Raw genomic sequence first — 19,215 nt, forward strand, 5'->3', positions numbered from 1 at the left:
CAATTTTGTAAGACAGCTTGAAGTCAGACATTATGATGCCACCAGCTTTGGTTTTCTTTTTCAACATTCCTTTGGCTATTTGGGAGTTTTTCTGGTTCCAAGGAAATCTTAGGATTATTTGTTCCAGCTCTGTGAAAAATGTTGATGGGGTTTTGATAGGGATTGCAGTGAACGTGTAGGTTACTGTGGGTAGCATAGACATTTTAACAATATTTGTTCTTCCAATCCATGAACATGGAATGTTTTTCCATTTCTTTTTTTTTTTTTTTTTTTTTTTTTTTTTTTTTTTTTTTATTAATTTTTATTTATTTATGATAGTCACAGAGAGAGAGAGAGAGGCAGAGACACAGGCAGAGGGAGAAGCAGGCTCCATGCACCGGGAGCCTGATGTGGGATTCGATCCCGGGTCTCCAGGATCGCGCCCTGGGCCAAAGGCAGGCGCCAAACCGCTCTGCCACCCAGGGATCCCTGTTTTTCCATTTCTTAGTGTCTTTCTCAATTTCTTTAAGGAGTGTTCTACAGTTTTCAGAGTACAGATCCGTCAAACTCTCCCTCTTCTCAGATGACATGATACTCTGTGTGGAAAACCCAAAGGGCTCCACCCCAGAATTGTTAGATCTCATACAGGAATTTGGCGAAGTGGCCAGATACAAAATCAATGCACAGAAATCAATTGCATTTCTATGCACTAACGGTGAGACTGAAGAAAGAAACCAAGGAATCATATTTTATGGTTTTCGGTGCAATTGTAAATGGGTTCAATTCTTTGGTTTCTTTCTTCAGTCTCACCGTTAGTGCATAGAAATGCAATTGATTTCTGTGCATTGATTTTGTATCTGGCCACTTCGCCAAATTCCTGTATGAGATCTAACAATTCTGGGGTGGAGCCCTTTGGGTTTTCCACACAGAGTATCATGTCATCTGAGAAGAGGGAGAGTTTGACTTCTTCTTTGCCAGTTCGAATGCCTTTTATCTCTTTTTGTTGTCTGATTGCTGAGGCTAGGGCTTTTATGTTGAACAACAGTGGTGAGAGTGGGCATTGCTGTCATGTTCCTGACCTTAGGGGGGGAAAGCTCTCAGTTTTTCCCCATTGAGGATGATGTCCACTGTGGGCTTTTGTATGTGGCTTTTATGATATTCAGGCATATTCCCTCTATCCTTACAGTGAGGAGAGCTTTAATCAAGAAATGCTGCTGTATTTTGTTAAGGAAGTGGACTTTTTCTTACCAAATGACACAGTTCAAGAATACACTTTTCCCCTCTCTAGTACACCTTAGGGAATTACTTCTGTCTCCATGCATTATTAGTTTTATTTTGAAATATAACACCCATACAAAAAGCACACATGTGTACCGTTCAGCATAATGACCCCCTACCTTTGCCTGCGAGTACTCGGTGCTGGCCTGGAGCCCCGCTGGCCTGCTGGCGGGTGGTGTGGATAGGACCTGAGCGTGTGAATTACTCTGTAACTTAGCTCTTTCCCTCAGTATTCTGTGTGTGAGATTTATTCATGTAGTGTAGCTCTCTCACTTTCCTTCCTGTGAAGGATTCCAGTGAATTAAGCTGTAGTCCATCCAGTCTCGTGGTGATAAGTGCCATGGCCTGTGATTTCTCTTACGATGCACCACGCCACTGGGAACACTCTTCTGTGCACGTATGGTTGAGCGTATGCTTAGGAGTCATAAAGTATGTGTGTGTTCAATGTTAGTCAGTAAAACCATTCTGTTGTCCAATGTTTGTGCCACAGTTTATAGCCCCCGCCTTATTAGCACAAGCAGCATGTGAGGAATATTGCTTTGTGTCTTTGCCAACACCTGTCAGCCTTTCACTTTAGCCATTGTGGGGGATGTGTGTCCTGTCCATTCTGGCTTTTTTTTTTTTTTTTAAGCTTTATTTATTTTAGAGAGAGAGCTCATGCATAAGCAGGGGGAGGGGCAGAGGGAGAGGGAGAGATAGACTCCCCACTGAGTGCAGAGCCCGACATGGCACTGGATCGCTTGACCCTGAGATCACACCTTGGGCCAAAACCAAGAGTTGGAGGCTTAATGGATTGAGCTCCCCCAGGTGTCCCCTGTTCTGGTTTTCATAAAATTAAAACACATACTTAGTTTGGCTTGCAGTGAGAAATTCAGTAATAGCTTGTTGATCTATCAGAAGTCCTTAAAACATGTTTTTTCCTCAATGGCAACCAGACTTTATTCTTTTTTTCTTCTGCTTTATTGAGACATAATGGACATGTAACACTGTGTAGCATTGGGGTGAACGACTGCAGCCTCCCCCCTGGTGGGATGGCTTAGACCAGAGCACCTCTCCCCACTCATTGATCACAGTTGCTGCTGTGACCCCGGTGCTGGCTGTGTCTGTGGGCCTGTTCCTGCAGGCTGTGTCCTGGGCACCTCCAGGAAGGCCTCATCACTGTCTGCTTGCAGGCGAAGGTGGGAAGGGGTGGTTCAGGAATGGCTCTGGCCTGGCGTGAGCATGAGTGGTAGATCTGGGATGCACATTCAGCTTGGGCTGAGCCGGGGCTCTGCTCTTTTTAGAAGTCTTCGAATTTTGAATTAAAGTGTTGTAATATGATTAAGAAGTTGGGGCCAGAGTTGCATTCCTTGGCATCTTGAACCAGGAAGCTTCTCGTGTGGGTGGGTGCTACTGTTGCCACCAGGTTGGCCACACAGGAAGCTCTCGCCTCTTCCTTCCTTTCCTTGCTTCTGTCCTTGAGCATCAAGTATTGGCACTGAAAACTGATGACAGTCTCAGTTTCCATACAAGTGATTTGGTCTGTTTGCCTGGATGCCCAAAGGGTGTTGATTTTTTTATTCTAAATTCAGAAATTTTATTGACTGTGTTGGCTGTTCTGGGAGTGATATTTTCCCCAGATCTGTCAAAGGCCTTTTCAGTATGTAGTTGTAAATCTTATTTTATCTCAGGATTTTTGTTTTTTATTTATTATTTTTTAAAGATTTTGTATTTTTTCATGAGAGACACAGAGAGGCAGAGACACAATCAGAGGGAAAAACAGGCTCCCTGTGGGGAGCCCGATGTGGGACTTGATCCCGGGATCACAACCTGAGCCACCCAGGTGCCCCTTATCTCAGGATTTTTTTTTTAAGATTTTATTTATTTATTCATGAAAGACACACAGAGAGAGACACAGGGAGAGACAGAAGCAGGCTCCATGCAAGGAGCCTGATGTGGGACTCGATCCCAGGTCTCCAGGATCACACCCCGGGCTGCAGGCGGCACTAAACCGCTGTGCCACTGGGGCTGCCCATATCTCAGGATTTCTAAATAGGATTTCAATATTCTGCTATTCCAGAAGTCTTCTTTAGCACTCCCTTATGTGTGCTTCATTGTCTTTGCCTGTCTTTTATACTTTTTGTATCAAATATTTTAAAGTTTTTTGGCCTCCAGTCATCTTTTTTCCTTCAGAATGTCCCTTTCTTTTTTTTTTTTTTTTTAAAGATTTTATTTATTTATTCATGAGAGACACAGAGAAAGAGAGAGAGGCAGAGACACAGGCAGAGAGAGAGAAGCAGGCTCCATGCAGAGAGCCTGATGTGGGACTCGATCCTGGGTCTCCAGGATCATGCCCCGGGCTGAAGGCAGGCATTTAACCGCTGAGCCACCCAGGGATCCCAGAATGTCCCTTTCTGATATTAAGAACAAATCACATTCAGTAAAATGCACAAATCCTAAGAGTATGACCTGGTGATATTTTACACATCGTTCAACCACGTAACCATTACTCAAACGGTGGAAAGTTTCCAAAACCCAAAGTGTCCTTATACTTGCTTTCAGACAGGAGCCACCTTTACTCTAGGAGGTAAGCACTTTTCTGACTTCTCTTCAGTAAATTGATTCTACATGCTCTTGGATTTCATATGAAGAGTTTGTTACAACAGGCGACCTGTTCCCTTGCATCCGTGTTCTTTCCCTAAGCATTGTACGTTTGAGATTTGTACATGTTGTACATCACTTCATCCTTATTGCTGAGTTATGTTTAATTACGTTTTGTGAATAAAAAAATGTTTTCTTGTTGATGGACACGTGGGTTGTTTCCAGCTTGGGGTAGTTATGGAGAAGGCTGGTATGAACGTTCTTGTACAGATCAGCTGGTGGGCACGTGCAGCATGAAATTTCTGGGCCTTGGGGCAGGTGCATGTTTAATGTTACCAGAAACGCCAGGTGGTTTTCCCCGTAGGCTTCCTATCCTGTGCTCAAGTATGATGCGTGAAAGCCTGCTGCTCCAGCTTCCTTGCCTGCTCTTGACATCGTCATCTCTTAATTTCCATTGTTTTGGTGATTGTGTCATAGGACTCACCAGAGAATGTGAATTTTCTAATGAGTACAGTGGCTAAGCATCTTTTCATTTACTCTATTGGCCTTCAGACATCTTTTTGTATGAAGGAGGTTCCTGTTCAAGTCTTTTGCCCATTGTAACACTGGATTTTTTCTTATTATGGTCCTGTCTAGGAATTCTTTGTCTGAAACATGTGGATAGGGTGTGCATCCTCAGTGGTTGGTGCCTTCGTGTCTGAGAAACCTATGCCCTTCCGGAGGACATGAAGACATTCTATTTTCTGCTAGGAACTTTATCGTTGAATTTCCACATTTCTTTGACTCATTTCTAGTTAATTTGGGAGTATGGTGTGAGATGTAGGGAGTAAAGATTATTTTCATATGGGCATCCAGTAATTGCAGCACTGCTTGTTCGGGAGACCGGCCTTTCCCCATTGCCTTGCATTAGCGCTTTACAGCGAGTCAGGTGCCTGTATGTATTAGGCTGCTGGGGCTGCCTTAACAAAGCATCACAGACTGAGGGCTAGACAACAGAAATTTATCGTCTCACGGTCTCACCGTGAACGTAGATGTCTGAGATCGACGTGTGAGCAGGGTGAGGGAGAACCTGTCCCATGCCCCCGGCCTAGCTTCTCGAGCTGCTGGCAGCCCTTGGCATTCCCTGGCTTGTAGCAGCCCTGCCCTGGCCTCTGCCTCTGTCTTTATCTCTACAAGCATCTCCCTGGGTGCCTGTCTGCGTCCATGTTCCCCTTTTATACAGGTGCCATGGTATTAGAATAAAGGCCCACCCTATTCCAATATGATCTCTTCCTAAGATAGCTAATTATACCTTCAGTGACCCTATTTCCAAGTAAAATCACATTCTTAGGGGCTAAGGGGTAGGAATTCAGCATTCTATGTTAACATATTTCAGGACTTCTCTGTTGCCCTGACCTCCTGACGCCAATAGCACTGTCTTAATTCTTTTGTCTTCGTACGAAGTCCTCGAATCTCGTAGAGTACCTCCTTCAGCTCTGTTCTTCCTCAAGATTGTTCATCTCCATTAGAAAAATCTTTTTATTGTAAGTCAGCTCACGGGCAGAAAGCACACTAAACGAACATGGGGCTTAGTTACTCATTTTAAGACAGGGATCTTCGAAACTACAACCAGGGCTCTTGACCTGAATGTATTGCTTCGGATGCCCCTTCCCTGCGTCCAGTTCCAGTAAGAACCCGATGAGTAAGCTGTCCTGGTTTTATGGTAACCACTCCCTTACAGTTTAGCGTCTCATCACTCGTATGCCGTATACCCCCGAGGCATCCTAGTTTGGTCAGTAAAAAACTGATATATTCATTGATAGCCTCTTTTTTTTGGAGTGTTGCTATTTTGTTTATTATGATGAATAAAGTACACTTCACAGAATTGACCATCCAAACCATTTTGTGGCGTACAGTTCAGTGGCCTTACTTACATTAATATTGTGCAGCTGATCTCCTGAACGCTCTTCATCCTACCAAACGGAAATGGTCCCCATCAAACAACGAAGCCCCTGTATTTAAGTCTTCTCTGAATTGTGAGCCCCCCCCCCCCATTCTTTTCTTTCCCTCATGATCTACCTGTGGAGGCGCCTGGGCCGTTGGACCTGTAGGGCCTCCACAGTTGAGTCTGCCGACTGTTCTCAAGGTGGGGATCAGCGTGTTTCTTGGCTGGATTCAGAGATGGGATCAGACTCAAGTTCCGTCCGTTTGGCAAGAGCAAGGGAGGCCCTTGACACTGTGGTCTTGGCTGCATCAGTGATCAGTGCCTGGGGCAAATTTGGTGATTTCATCTTCATTGATTCACTTTGATAAAGAGATACTCCCCTCATGTACTGTGTGCGTACCCCATAGCTGTGGCTCATGTAGAGAGGGCAGGATTGATCATTCTTTTGCTCTGTCACTTTTCAAGAATAGATTGGTTTCCTATTAACCTCTAAATGTAACTTTTATTTTTTTTTAAGATTTTATTTATTCACAAAAGATACACAGAGAAGCAGAGACACAGGCAGAGGGAAAAGCAGGCTCCATGCAGGGAGCCCAGTGTGGGACTCGATCCCGGGACCCTGGGATCACGGCCTGAGCCTAAGGCAGATGTTCAACCCCTGAGCCTCCCAGGCATCCCTGTAACTGTTCTTTTTTAGGGGCTTCATGGTCCCGCATCCAGTTCCCCGCAGGGAGCCTGCTTCTCCCTCTGCCTGTGTCTCTGCCTCTCTTCTCTCTCTCTCTCTCTCTCTCTCTGTGTCTCTCATGAATCAATAAATAAATCTTTTTTTAAAAAAATCTTAAGTGTTCATGGATTTTAACATATTTAATGGGTTGCAGTTTATCACAGTCATTGCCATTATCAAAGCTCAAATGTATCATCTTTGGGCTGTGGGAGCCTCTTCAGGGTCTGAGTCCTTTGATGTGACCCCTGTGGTCTTTGGCGGCTGGTGCTCTGGGCTCACCATATGTATTCCTTCTTCCGACCCGGAATTGGCCATTTCTCCAAAAAGCCCTATTTCTTTCCTTAGTGAGAAACTGCCCTTACAGACAATATCCTCGGGCCAGGGGTGCTCGTTGCCTCTTGGCGATCGCTGTTTCCAGGCCTTTCAGGAGTGTGAGCTGGGAAACGCCACTGCCTGCACAGAAGGGAGCGCGGCGCACCCGGACCTCAGACTGACGTTTGTGATTCAACACAGGCTACGGAGCCTTGGCTTTTACTCTTTCCTCTGGTTTCTTTTTCTCTGAAGTCCCATCATTTTCCTGGAATGTCCTGTGCTGGTCATGGTGGTCGAGTGCTGCGGTGAGAGCAGGGAGCCTCGTGTGCCCCTGCGGCGGGCTCTGCTCGGCCACTCTGCTTCCCTGGCTCCGAGGCTCCTCCCGCCCGCCACACGCTTGCCCGCGTCCCTGCTCTTTGGCTCTTAGCTCAGATGTGCCTCATTCACAAGAGCTGTTCTAGACCAGGTGCCCTGCTGGCGGTCTGTTTCTCAGCCTCTGGTCTGCTCCTTTCATGACGTTAGTACAGTTGTGATGATCTGATTGATTGTCTGCTTGTCTTTTATGTCCCTTCTGTGAGGACAGAAGTCCCTGGGGGGCAGGCCAGGTATGCGCCCACCCTCAGCAGGTTGTCAGGCCCTGACAGGTGCTGTCACATGTGTGGCAGGAAGACCGGGGCACTCCTTCACACTCCTGAGCCTCAGGGGCATGGGACTGGGTGGATGTCAGTCCTCGTCCTGCTCCCCACATCCCTGAGCCTTGGTCTGCTGTCCCTTCGTCCCTCTTCATGCTGAGGCCTGCTCACGGCCTGTGCCACTTTTCCTATTGGGTTGTTTGTGTTCTTTGCTCTTCGTGACCCGTTTTGGGGAATGTAAAAGTGACCAACCCCTCGCCAAGCACTCCCGTGGTTGAGGACATGTGTCGGCGCTGCTTCTTCACTTGGCAGGATGTTTGGTGGCCGCAGCCTGGACCGCGCCTGTCACTCCACCTTGCAGGGCCGCCCTGGGTTGGGCGCTGTCATGTGGCCCCTCAGCTCCAGTGGCTTCGCCCCGCCAGATCTGAGCTGCGTGCCTCTGAGCGTTCCTGCTGCTCGGCAGCCTTGCGCTCATGTGGCTTTGCCCCTGGGGCAGCTGTCCCCGCACCTCCCTGGCCAGCAGGTGGCGGGGTCTGGAGGCCTTGCCTGCCTGTTGGCACCGGGGACTTGGACAAGGGTCTTGTCCGGTTTTCTATTGATCTGCCTTTGTTTTCTCACCAACTTGTTGAGATCCTCTTGTGCATTGAGGACCCGAGTCCTCTGGGTGTGTTGTATTTCCCTTGTCCACTTGCTGCCCACTGAGTGGAGACCTCACCCTAGACCTGGTTCTGCCTGACTCGGGACACTTTCACCTGGTGCCCTAAATTACCTACCTCCCAGCTTCTTATTGGGCAAAATGATGTTTTTTGGGAAAAAGCTCATTTGTCCCTGGAGAGCAGTGGGCGGGCTTTGCTTAGGTGCCATCCCCTCTCCATGCTGAGGGCCACAGCGGCCATAAGGCCTCCTTATGCCCTCCTGAGTCTCAGCATCATCCTTGGCCACCTTGCTGTGGCTCTGCTCTGCTTCCTCACTGGGGGCTCATGAAGATCCTTTGCAGCATCCTATCAGAGGGGTGGTTTGTCTCTCAGTTGGGTCTAGACTCGTGTTTTCTCAGCGTGTGTGGTGTGCATCTCCTGCTGTCATTTATGTTGTTGTCAGGAGCCCCACACTGGCTTTCTCACGGCCACTCAGTGCTGTGCTTGGTGCTGCCACACATGTGCCACAGGGCAGAGCGTGGTTCCTGCAGCCCTGGGGCCTCGGGGGGTCAGGATGACCCTGTCCCAGGGCTGCATGTGGAATAAAAGTGTCACCCCTGGGGCCCCCGGTGGGCTCCATCAGTGGAGCTAGCAGCTCTTGATCTTCAGGCTGTGGGTTCAAGCCCCACAGTGGGTGTAGAGATAACTTAAAAATAAAATCTTAAAGTGCCATCCCACAGTGTTCCTTGAAGGGCCCTGCTCCCTGGGCACCCCTGTCTTTGTTCTCGTTCCTGTTGATTCAAGACTGCTTCCTGAGAGTCACTGTTAACCCCCACTTACTATCAGGAGACAAAGGGGAGCATTGCTGGTTCTGGGTAAGGGGTGCCCCCTGGACCTACTGACCAGGCCTGTCAGCGCTGCGCTGGGGTGCTGTTGGAGACCTTACCCTAGACCTGGTTCTGCCTGACTCGGGACACTTTCACCTGGTGCCCTAAATTACCTACCTCCCAGCTTCTTATTGGGCAAAATAATGTTTTTTGGGAAAAAGCTCATTTGTCCCTGGAGAGCAGTGGGCGGGCTTTGCTTAGGTGCCATCCCCTCTCCATGCTGAGGGCCACAGCGGTGGACGGCCGGCCAGCCTTGGTTGTGGTAGGGAGACTGAGCCATCTGTTCATTTCTTGCAGCGCCTCAGATGGAAGTTAAGAAGCCCTTTATTCTGTCCTCCATGAGGCTTCCTCTTCTGGATACCAACACCAAGGTAGGCAGTGGGCCAGCTCCAGCTCTGCTGTGAGCAGCTGCAGGATATGTGGCTGGGCTGGGGCTGGAAGTCACCACTGACACAGCCAGACCTAGAACAACAGCTCCAGATTCAGAGTCCTCCCCTCGAGGGGAGGTGGAGCCGGGGTGATGGCCCATGAGAGGTGCTAGCCCCCGGGAGCGGTAGTCCTGCAGCCCACGGTGGAACAAGCACTGGGTAGAGGGCCAGTAGTCTAGTGCCCGGGCAGGGAGGGAGGTGTGGGGGGGCACCGGAGGGAAAGAGGCCTTCCCCCCAGGGCGGCCAGGAGGCCACGTGTGCAGCTGAGGGGTGCTGAAGAAGTGGGGTGGGTGCAGGCACAGGTACAGATGCAGATACAAGAGTAGGTGGGGCATGGGGGCAGGCGCAGGTGCCCACCAAGGGGTGGTACAGGTGTGGGTGCAGGAAAGCTACCGGCAGAGGGGCAGCAAGATCCCTGTCTCCCGACTGGATGGTGGTGGGTCCAGGGCTCCCTCTGAGGCCCCTTCCTGACCTCCCTGAGTCCTGGGCAGGTGAAGCGGGCTGTGGTGCAGGTGATCAGCGCCATGGCCCACCACGGCTACTTGGAGCAGCCTGGAGGAGAGGCGATGGTCGAGTACATTGTGCAGCAGTGTGCCCTGCCCCCGGAGTCGGAGGTAAGGGGGCCCCCCCACCCATGCGCCGGCGGTCAGGGGCTGTCAGCCCTTCTCTGAGGAGGCATGGTCATCAGAACCTGCACAGCTCAGCCCAGGGGGCGGGGCCTCTGCCGGGAGTGGGGCAGCGAGAGGAGGGGAGGGGCCTCCGCTGGGGGGATGGGGAGCTCGGACCTCAGTTTGTCTCTCTTCAGAGTTGGGGCCTCCGCAGCTTTAGTGCTTCCCTCCCCTAGCTCCCAGGACTCCGAAGAGAGAGGCGGGACAGATACGCGGTTCTCTTTGGGGCTTTTCTTTTTCTTTTTCTTTTTTTTTTAAAGATTTTATTTATTTATTCATGAGAGACACAGAGATAGAGGCAGTGACAGAGGCAGAGGGAGAAGCAGGCTCCATGCAGGGGACCTGATATGGGACTCGATCCTGGGACCCCAAGATCACGCCCTAGCCAAAGGCAGACATTCATTTGCTGTGCCACCCAGGCGTCCCTCTTTGGGGCTTTTCTATTGAAAAAGTTACTGAGCAAATCCAAGTTTCCTCCTGAGGGAGAGTATGGTAGAGGGCAGAAACACAGGCATGAGTCGGTGGTCTCGCCACAGCCTTGAGCCATCCCGGCCCTGGTCTTGCAGGCCCATGGAGCCACCCTGCCTGCCCAGGTCAGCTCCGAGCTGAGGCAGCCCTGGACGAGGGATCTCTGCATCCTCACCCGGGTCCTCTGTGTTTAAGTTAAAACACTAGAGATTAAGCAGAGTGGATGCTGCTTGCTACCTTGCCTCTAAAACGGCCCTCGCGAGGGGTCCAGCTTGGTGCTGTTCCCACAGGCCTGAGGAGGCTCACCCCTGCTGCTTTGGCCCGTTTCACAGTCACCTAGGTCATTGGGCACGTACTGGACAGAATCAAGACCTCTGTCGTAGTCTGTTCGTCTCCAGGGTTTGGCGATTTGAAGATTTATTTTAGAATATTAAAAATTTTTCTAGGTGGACAGTTATTCACGGCCGTTGTGGACTCGTAATTTTATCGTATTGTCTGTTGTGAATGTGGCCAGGTTTATTTCTGCTTTTCAGAGTTTGTTGAGAGAGGACGCAGCTGGTTCAGTCAGCGAAACGTGCAGCTCCTGACCTCAGGGTTGTTTAGTTCAAGCCCCCATGGGGGGAAGTTACTTAAATAAATAAAATCATTTAAAAAAAATAAGTTTCTTGAGATCTTCTTGTGGACCTAATAGATGGTCAGGCATTTGAAGTTGTTCATGTTTGTTCAGGATGAAGTTCTATCTGTGTTCATGTAAAGAGCATGCTTTAGGGAACCCTGGGTGGCGCAGCAGTTTAGCTGCTCGCCGGGCTACCTCCCCTGCCTTTGGCCCAGGGCGCGATCCTGGAGACCCGGGATTGAATCCCACGTCGGGCTCCCGGTGCATGGAGCCTGCTTCTCCCTCTGCCTGTGTCTCTGCCTCTCTCTCTCTCTGTGACTATCATAAATTAAACAAACAAACAAAAAAAAGAGCATGCTTTATAACTTGTTATTCAAGGCCTGACCATCCCTATTTTCTCTACTTGACCTTTGATCTCCGAGGGAGAAGAGTTGGGTCTCCTCCAGTCATAGCATTTTGGCCATTTCTCTTTGTTATTCGGGGTTTGCCTTTTGGTATTTCAAAGCATGAATGGAAGGCTCAGACCAGACATTTAGAAAACAGGAGCCCTTTTCTTGCAAGGAACCTTCCTAGGGAGCTGGGCTTTGGAGCGCGGTCTTAGCAGACAGGACGATAGGTGCCCCCAGAGAAACTGCTGACTTGGGCTGCAGAAGCTGCAGCCTGTTCTTGGTCAAAAACGGGGGTTTTCCCAGGTGACTGTCATTTCCACAAAGGCCCTCCCGTTTCTACGGAGCTCAGCTTGCCACAGTTGAGGATCAGGTGATTTCTTCTGGAGTCCATGGAGCCCATGGCTGGCAGGGAAGGCTTGAGGTTTCTGTTACTCTGGAGACTAGAAGTAGGCCGGCTGAGCCTGTTTCCGTGGGAAGCCTTAGTGCCGCCCGTGTTACCTGCCCACAGCAGGTGGCAGGTAGCAGGTGTCATGGCTGCCCCTCTGCGCTGGGCTGGGAAGGGCCTGCCTGTTTGCATACGGGCTCTGTCCTCAGAGCCCAGAGCCTCCAGAGTAGAACCACAGCAGCCCACGCGTGCTCCTCCCTCTGCTCCTCCCCCACACCAGCCTCGGAAGCTGGCGCCTGACAGCGAGGACCTCCCAGAGGACGGCGTACGAGCCATCAGCATCAGCACCCTCTACCTGGTCAGCACCACCGTGGATAGGATGAGCGACGTGAGTGTGTGGCCAGCCCCTCAGCCTGCGCCCGGGCTCACCTGGACAGCTGGCTTCCTGGCCCCCGGTGCCCTGGCTGCCTCGTTGTGACCGACCGCTGCCTCCTGACCTTGTGGCCCAGTGACTTGAACCCGTGCTGGGCAGCCACAGGGGCAGGGGTGCTCGCCGGGCCACCTCCCCAAGCCTTCCCGAGTCCCCGCAGTGCTGAGGGGGAGCTCCTGGGCTGCCGCTGCTGTAGCCCGCACGCCCAAGGTGCTGGGCATGGACCATGGCTCTGCCCCCAGGTCCTCTGGCCGTACCTGCTTGAGTTCCTCACGCCCACGCGCTTCACCGGGGCGCTGACCCCCCTCTGCCGGAGCCTCGTGCACCTGGCCCAGAAGAAGCAGGAGGTGGGAGCTGATGCCTTCCTCATCCAGTACGACGGCAACGGTGCGCCCCTGCCCCCGGCACGTCTTCCTAACCCTGATCTCACCCTTGAACCTGTCCTCTTGCTCCCCGGGAGCCCTGAACCCAACTACACCCCTACCCAGGGTGCGGCCAGGCCGGGGCCCTGTGGCAAGCAGCCCCCTGAGCATTTCTACCACTTTCTTTCCAGTGAGCCTCCCTTCACCCTATGCCATAACCACAAGACTGCTGGTGAGTGTTCTGTGTGGCCTTTGTCATCTCCCCTAACCACACAGCTACTGACGGAGTCGGGAAGGAGCAGGCTCGCCTTGGGTCCCTATGTCCCCTGCCACGTGCTGTCTTGCCGTGGGGGCTGGTCAGGTGCTGCCCGTGGAACCTCCTTGCCTCCCCCCATGAGGCCTGCTGAGCCCTGGGTCTGGAGCTCCCCACTGTACTTCCTCAGACCGTGTCTTCCCACCCCTACCTGGGGGACGGCCGTGGGGCCGCCTCACTGCGCCTCTTGAACGTCTTGCATCGGAACATCCACCCTTTGCTGGGTCAGCGGTGGGCGACCACCATTCCCCTGCTGCTGGAGCACCTGGACGGTGAGGCTCCTCTGCCTCTGACCCCATTTTTGCTGGTGTGCATCTGGGTTTGCTTTTGGGGACCAGAGTTTTTTAACTTGGAAGAAACAGCCTCCCCTGAGTTTCAGGGACATGGGGCTGGAAAGGTGTCCTCGAGAGGCTGGGTGTCACCCAGGAGCATTTGGGGTGTGGGAGCAGTCCTGGCGCTCCCAAACACGGGGTGAGGCATATCTGGAAGGTGCTGGGCAGGGACCTGGGCCCGGTTCTCTGAATTGCACTCCTGCTTGCTGGGTCGGGCGAGGCTGACTGAGCGACTGTCATTTCAGAACATACTGAAGAAACCCTGTCACAGAAGGAGTGGGAGGAAAAGCTGCTGGCGGTGAGAGCCGGGGCCCCGGGGGTGTGGCCCGTCTTGGGCACGGAGGCCTGCTTCCGCCTGGGTTGGGAGAGTCGGGGCAGTGCATGCCTATGGGGGCTGCACCCCCGACGGTTGTGTGATGGCTGCCTTGACCTAGGGGGCGGGGGACAGGCCGTGCCCCCGGCGTGAGGACTGTCTACCTCCCTCGCAGATCACTCGCCCTGCTGTGACGGGGCACGTTATGGGGGCTCTGAGGTCCTCCGTCTGGCCCAGGAGCCTTCTGTGCTGCCCTTGCCTGGCCCACTGTGCACCCGACAGCCCAGGGTGTGCACGGCCAGGCTCGAAGGTCGCCTACAGGCCACTGTGAGCTGTGGCACGGAACCGCCCTGGGGTCACTGCACAGGGCGCCTTGGGGCCTCAGTGCCCTCCCCAGCCAGCCCTGTGCAGGGTGTGTTCCTGGCCCCTCACTGCTCTAGCTCCTGCCCACAGTTCCTTCGCGACACTCTGACTGTTGTGTCTGACAACACGTGGACTTGCCAGCTGAGCCTAGAGATGTCCAAACAGCTGCCCTGCTACAACGGGATAGCCCAGGAGAAGGTGCACAGGGGTCGGGGTGTCCCACAACAAGGGGTCCTGGGCACGGGCCTTAGGCTCCCAAGTTCCTGTGCTTGATTCTGTGGGACTTTGTGCCTGGATGTGTCCCTGGTGGCTGGTGGCTGGGACATGTCAGAGCCCATTGCCCCTACCTCTTGCTCCGCACGCTGTTGCCCAAAACTGTCATGGTGTTTGCAGTGGCTGTGTGGTGGGTTCCCAGCAGCCCCTCCTCCCATGTGTGGTTGGCGCCCGCACGGGAGCGTCAAGCACAGCCGTGCTTCTCTGCTCTGTTGCAGAACTTCCTGTATAAATGCATTGGAACTACGCTGGGCGCCGCCTCCAGCAAGGAGGTGGTGAGGAAGCAGCTGCAGGAGCTGCTGGAGACAGCCAGGCACCAGGAGGAGGCCGAGCGTGAGGTGGCTGCCGCCGTGCCCAGGAGCCCCCCAGGCACTCGTGTGCGTGTGTCCTGGCCTGGGTATGAGAGCACCTGTGTGCTTCCCTAGGGCCTCGCCTGTTGCTTTGGGATCTGTGCCATCTCTCACCTGGACGACGTCCTGGCCCAGCTGGAGGACTTCATGAGGTCGGACGTGTTCAGAAAATCCACTGGCATTTTCAACATTTTTAAGGTACTGGGGTCAGGGTGACAGCGAGGGGGCCGTCTGAGGTGGGACCGGCCTGTGCTTATGTCTTGGCCGAGGTGCCGTGATTTGAAGGTCCTAGGGTCTGGGCGTTGGGGAGCTGCCTGCGCTCAGGTGGGGCCAAGGCAGGGAGGTGGCGTCTGGTCCAGGGTTCCTGGTGTGCGGTGCCCCTCCCAGCTGGGGACGAGGGGCAGGCGGCCCCCAGAGGGCTCCCAGGGGCCAGAATGGGGCTGCCCTCCTGCTGTCTGTGTGTCCTCTGCCCCCGGGCACCATGGAGGCTGCATCCTCAGGGTAGCTCGATTCAGGAGGCATGGACTCCTGCGGCCTGTTGTATTTGCAGAATCTGCAGGGCCCCGCGGATGGAGGGGCTCCAGGGCAGAGAGCACTGGACCCCGCCCCCCCTCCCATTGTCTCTCAGCTCCCACTGTCCCTTCTGCTTGCCCCCTCCCACCTGGTCCCTGACTCGGTCCTTTCCCTCCCCAACGTGGCCCCCAGTGGGCCTAAGGCTGGCCTGCCTGTCGCTTCTGCAGACCTGATAGGCGGACTCTCTCCTGCGTCAGGTGGCACCTTCCGCCACTTAGCTGGCACCTGTGACGTTGCTGACTGGCCCTGCCCTTCTTCCAGAGGGACTTGGGGGGTGTGAGCGCCGGGCTCCTGTTGGGGGGCATGCAATGAACTGTAACGGAGGCTCTGCCAACTCCTCTGGCCTCTCAGGACCGAAACGAGAATGAGGTGGAAAAGCTGAAGGGCACGCTGATCCTGTGTTACGGCCACGTGGCGGCACGGGCCCCCCGGGAGCTGGTGCTGGCCAAGGTCGAGTCGGACATCCTCCGGAACATATTCCAGTACTTTAGCACCAAGGTGGGTGCCCCGGCACAGCACCCATGGGGAGGGCCCAGCCGCCACAGTCGCCTGTGTTAATTCCTTTCACTTTTGTTGTTCAGGTTCTGGGAATAAAGGTAGAGACGAAGGTACAGTGTGTAGGAGTTAAGTGTGAACTCTGCCTTTTGCCTTTTCTCTTCTCGGGGCTGGGCTGGCCGTGAGCTTCAGGGGGTTCCCTGGTCCCATCCACGGGGACAGCTTTCTGCAGCCTCGCACCAGGGCCATCCCCACTCACCTCGGAGCAGCTCCTCCTCTCGCGACCAGGACGGGGGCCCAGGGGCTAGCACTCTGGCCTCAGCCTGGCCGGCGGGTGGACAGAAGGACTCCTACCTAGGTGGCTGGGTGGCAGCCCCGCAGGCTGGGCTCTGCTCCCTGATGCTCACAGGGCTCACTCTCAGTGACAACAGTCAGCCCTTCTGGCTTTACTAATATGTCTCCTCTCTGGGATCTCTGGCACTAACCAGGTCGCGCCTCAGTAGGGGCAGTTGGGCTTCCCTTAGAGAGTGGACCCTCTTGGGTTGGCTGGCGGGGAGGATATTCCGACAAATGTCTCTCCTTCTGGCCCTTCGTGCCCTGGCCAGGCAGAGAACTGAGTGCTGCGGGGGCTCCATTACCGGGCCCCTGTCCGTGCGGCTTTGGCGAGAGCTGGAGGATGGGCTGAGAGGTCCCTCAGGCAGGAGCATGTGCGTGTGGCTGCGGACCCAGGGGAGGGCCTGTGGTCTGGCCTCCGGCTCTGCGTGGCCACCTGTTCTGGGTTCAGCCCCAAGGGCGGAGAGGCAGCGGCCACCACCTCAGGTGGAGCCAAGCTGTGGGGGCAGGTGTGGGCGGCCTCCTGCAGCCCCGTGTCCTTCCAGGATCCGGCTCTGAAGCTGTGTCTTGTCCAGAGCGTGTGCATGGCCAGCCAGGCCATCTGCAGCAGCGCACAGGCCAACTCCTTCCACTTCTCCCGGAAAGCGGAGCTGGTGGCACAGATGATGGTGAGCGCCGGACGGGGCCTGGGGTGGACCAGGGGCACACACAGTGGGGGACCGCAGCGCCCCCTTGGGTGGAGGGACGGAGCTGGCCTGAAGCCAGCACCAGGCACGTGGCTGCCAGGGGCAGGGGGAAGCTGAGTCAGGGGCTGGCTCCCCCAGGAGTTCATCAAGGCGGAGCCCCCAGACTCCCTGAGAACACCCATTCGGAAGAAGGCCATGCTCGCCTGCACTTACATGGCGTATCCTTTTCTCTGGGTGTGAGGGGAGCCTGGGGGGCTGCCGTCTGTGCACGTGCCCTCTGGACAGGGGGTGGCGGGTGCAGCAGCCTCGGGCCCTTGACTCCTCATCAGCTCCCTGGAGCCAGCGCTGGAAGAGCACGTGCAGGCGGACCTGATTCACAGCTGTCTGCACAGCGTCCTGCCCGTGCTGCCTGAGCCTGAGGGAGAGGATGACCACCAGGAGGTATGGCGGGCACCCGCGGAGACGGCAGGCAGGCCGCGGGGGAGGCAGGCTCACTGCTTGGCTGGTACCTCTTCTCTCTCTAGTCCCTGTACCTGGACACCATGCGTGCCCTTGAGGGTTTGCTGACGGGCCTCCTTCGGCGGAACATGACCCCCCAGGGCCTGCAGATCATGGTGGAGGTGTGCAGGGGTGTGCCCTGCCCTGGCGGGCACCGGGGGGTGGGTGCTGTCTACACGTGTGTGGTGGGGGTGGGGAGGGGATCTGTGAGCAGGGGCAGCGCCCCCGCCTTCCCGGGCAGGTGTGCAGACGGAGGTGAGCCCCGGTGGGAGCCTGTAGTCCCGTCCTCCACGGCCTGCATGGGGGCGGAGAGAGCCTGCAGGACCCCAGCTGGGAGGTCCTGACCGTCTAGGGCTGTCGAGATGGCAGAGTGGGGGCAGGTGGTAGCCAGGCTGCACCTCTCACTGCCTTCCCAGCAATTGCAGGGGTGGGACTCCCTGGCTCCTGAGAACAGCTAAACCTATAGGAGCGGGAGCTACGGTGGGCGACCTGCTCTGACCTGGCCTGCTGGCCCTCGCAGCCGGGGCGGGTGGCCTGGCAGGGATGCTGACTTGCCTGCGGCGCATAGGCTCCTGCTTCCCAGGCTAACCCCTGAGCTGGCACCTGTGTGAAGCCCCCTCTTCCCTAGCATCTGAGCCCATGGATCAAGTCCCCACGGGGCCATGAGAGGGTGCGGGCGCTCAGCCTAAGTGCCTGCCTGCTGCGGTACTTCCTGGAGCACCTGCACGTCAGCGTGAGTACCCAGCCCTGTCCTGGGTCCCTTGGCTCAGGGCGCCTATGTCCCCGGGCACCCTACCAGCTTCCTGGCCCTCCTGGTGCTTGTCCTGGGATCACCCCACATTGCACTAGTCCCACCATCCTCTTTCCGGAGACAGAAGAGCAATCAGGCCAGGAATTGCCCCCAGGGCTGGGCACCGAGTCAGGTCTGATGGGCACCCTTGTCCTTGGGAGCCTGTGGATTAGCTGGGATTAATGTGGAGGTGGGTGATGGGGACCAGGGGGAAAAGACGATGAGGACACTCGAGGCAGGAGCGCTGGAATGCTCAGAACACTGAGGGAAGGACATGTCCTTTGGGGTGGGCGGAGTGGGGGTGCAGGGGCTTGTTCCAAGGGCTGCACTTTCGGGACACGCTTCAGTATTTGCTGAGATGAAGTTGCTCCTTGCTCCACAGTTGTTCTTAACAAGATCTTAACAAGATCATCAGCCTGGGTGATTTTAGGATGAATTAGTCCTAAAATATTCCTGTTGTGATCTTGGATTTTGGTAGGGATTGCATGGAATTGATGGATGACTTCATTGGGCAGTAACATCTATTACCTCCAGGTCCCTAAGAAGCATGGGCTGCACGGTCTGGTTTTGGAGGTTTTGTAGCTTTTTCTGCAATTGTATTTACTGCTTATTATTAGGATGGATTTGTGGATATTTAGAAATGAGGCCATTGATAAGGTTCTTTTCATAGTTCTTTTTTTTTTTAAGATTTTATTTATTTATTCATGAGACTACACAGAGGAGAGAGAGAGGCAGAGACACAGGCAGAGGGAGGAGCAAGCTCCCTGCAGCAAGCCCAACGTGGGATTCGATCCCGGGTCTCCAGGGTTGCGCCCTGGGCCAAAGGCAGGCGCCAAACCGCTGCGCCACCCAGGGTTCCCAGTCCCCAGCCCTTAGATGAGAGTTTTGCTGCTAGTTATTTCTTCTCCTGTTCTGGTAGCATGTTTGGTAACCAGCCCGACGTTCATTCTTGGCCTGGCCGGATCTGCTGTGTGTTTCCTGATGGTTTCTGCTTTCCGTGTGTGCTTTAGGTGGGCTTTTCCCACTCCGTTTCTTTCATGGCCTGCATTTCACGTAACCCTAGTCCAACTGGAGTTCACCTGGCATGTGAGGTGACAGACGTGTGACCTCACTGGCAGGAATGGCAGTTGGTCCCATGAGGTGCTCTGCCCAGCACCCCAGCCTCCCTCTGATGGATACTCTGGCTCGGGAGGGCCCTC

General features: G+C 54.4%; 1 protein-coding gene across 15 annotated transcripts in view; it reads left to right on the plus strand.

Annotated features, from left to right (window-relative positions):
• The window catches only part of MROH1 (maestro heat like repeat family member 1), a 67,745-nt gene that overhangs the window by 32,882 nt on the left and 15,648 nt on the right, over positions 1–19,215 (plus strand). For 10 of the 15 annotated variants that reach the window (XR_005368924.1, XM_038555803.1, XM_038555806.1 and 7 more), the window contains 17 exons: positions 9,249–9,322; positions 9,871–9,993; positions 12,186–12,293; positions 12,578–12,722; positions 12,889–12,929; positions 13,141–13,282; positions 13,588–13,640; positions 14,109–14,216; positions 14,510–14,629; positions 14,717–14,839; positions 15,566–15,712; positions 15,796–15,822; positions 16,588–16,710; positions 16,867–16,946; positions 17,058–17,169; positions 17,253–17,348; positions 17,855–17,959. Coding sequence is in view for 12 of the 15 variants with exons in the window: in XM_038555803.1 (XP_038411731.1) it covers positions 9,249–9,322; positions 9,871–9,993; positions 12,186–12,293; positions 12,578–12,722; positions 12,889–12,929; positions 13,141–13,282; positions 13,588–13,640; positions 14,109–14,216; positions 14,510–14,629; positions 14,717–14,839; positions 15,566–15,712; positions 15,796–15,822; positions 16,588–16,710; positions 16,867–16,946; positions 17,058–17,169; positions 17,253–17,348; positions 17,855–17,959 (1,727 nt within the window). In the remaining 3 variants the exon portion in view is untranslated. Of the gene's footprint in view, positions 1–9,248; positions 9,323–9,870; positions 9,994–12,185; positions 12,294–12,577; positions 12,723–12,888; positions 12,930–13,140; positions 13,283–13,587; positions 13,641–14,108; positions 14,217–14,509; positions 14,630–14,716; positions 14,840–15,565; positions 15,713–15,795; positions 15,823–16,587; positions 16,711–16,866; positions 16,947–17,057; positions 17,170–17,252; positions 17,349–17,839; positions 17,960–19,215 lie in introns of those variants that run through there. The other 5 variants (XM_038555805.1, XM_038555807.1, XM_038555814.1 and 2 more) reach the window with 4 other exon arrangements.

The sequence above is a fragment of the Canis lupus genome, chromosome 13 (genome assembly GCF_011100685.1).
Source record: "Canis lupus familiaris isolate Mischka breed German Shepherd chromosome 13, alternate assembly UU_Cfam_GSD_1.0, whole genome shotgun sequence".
NCBI lineage: Eukaryota > Metazoa > Chordata > Mammalia > Carnivora > Canidae > Canis > Canis lupus.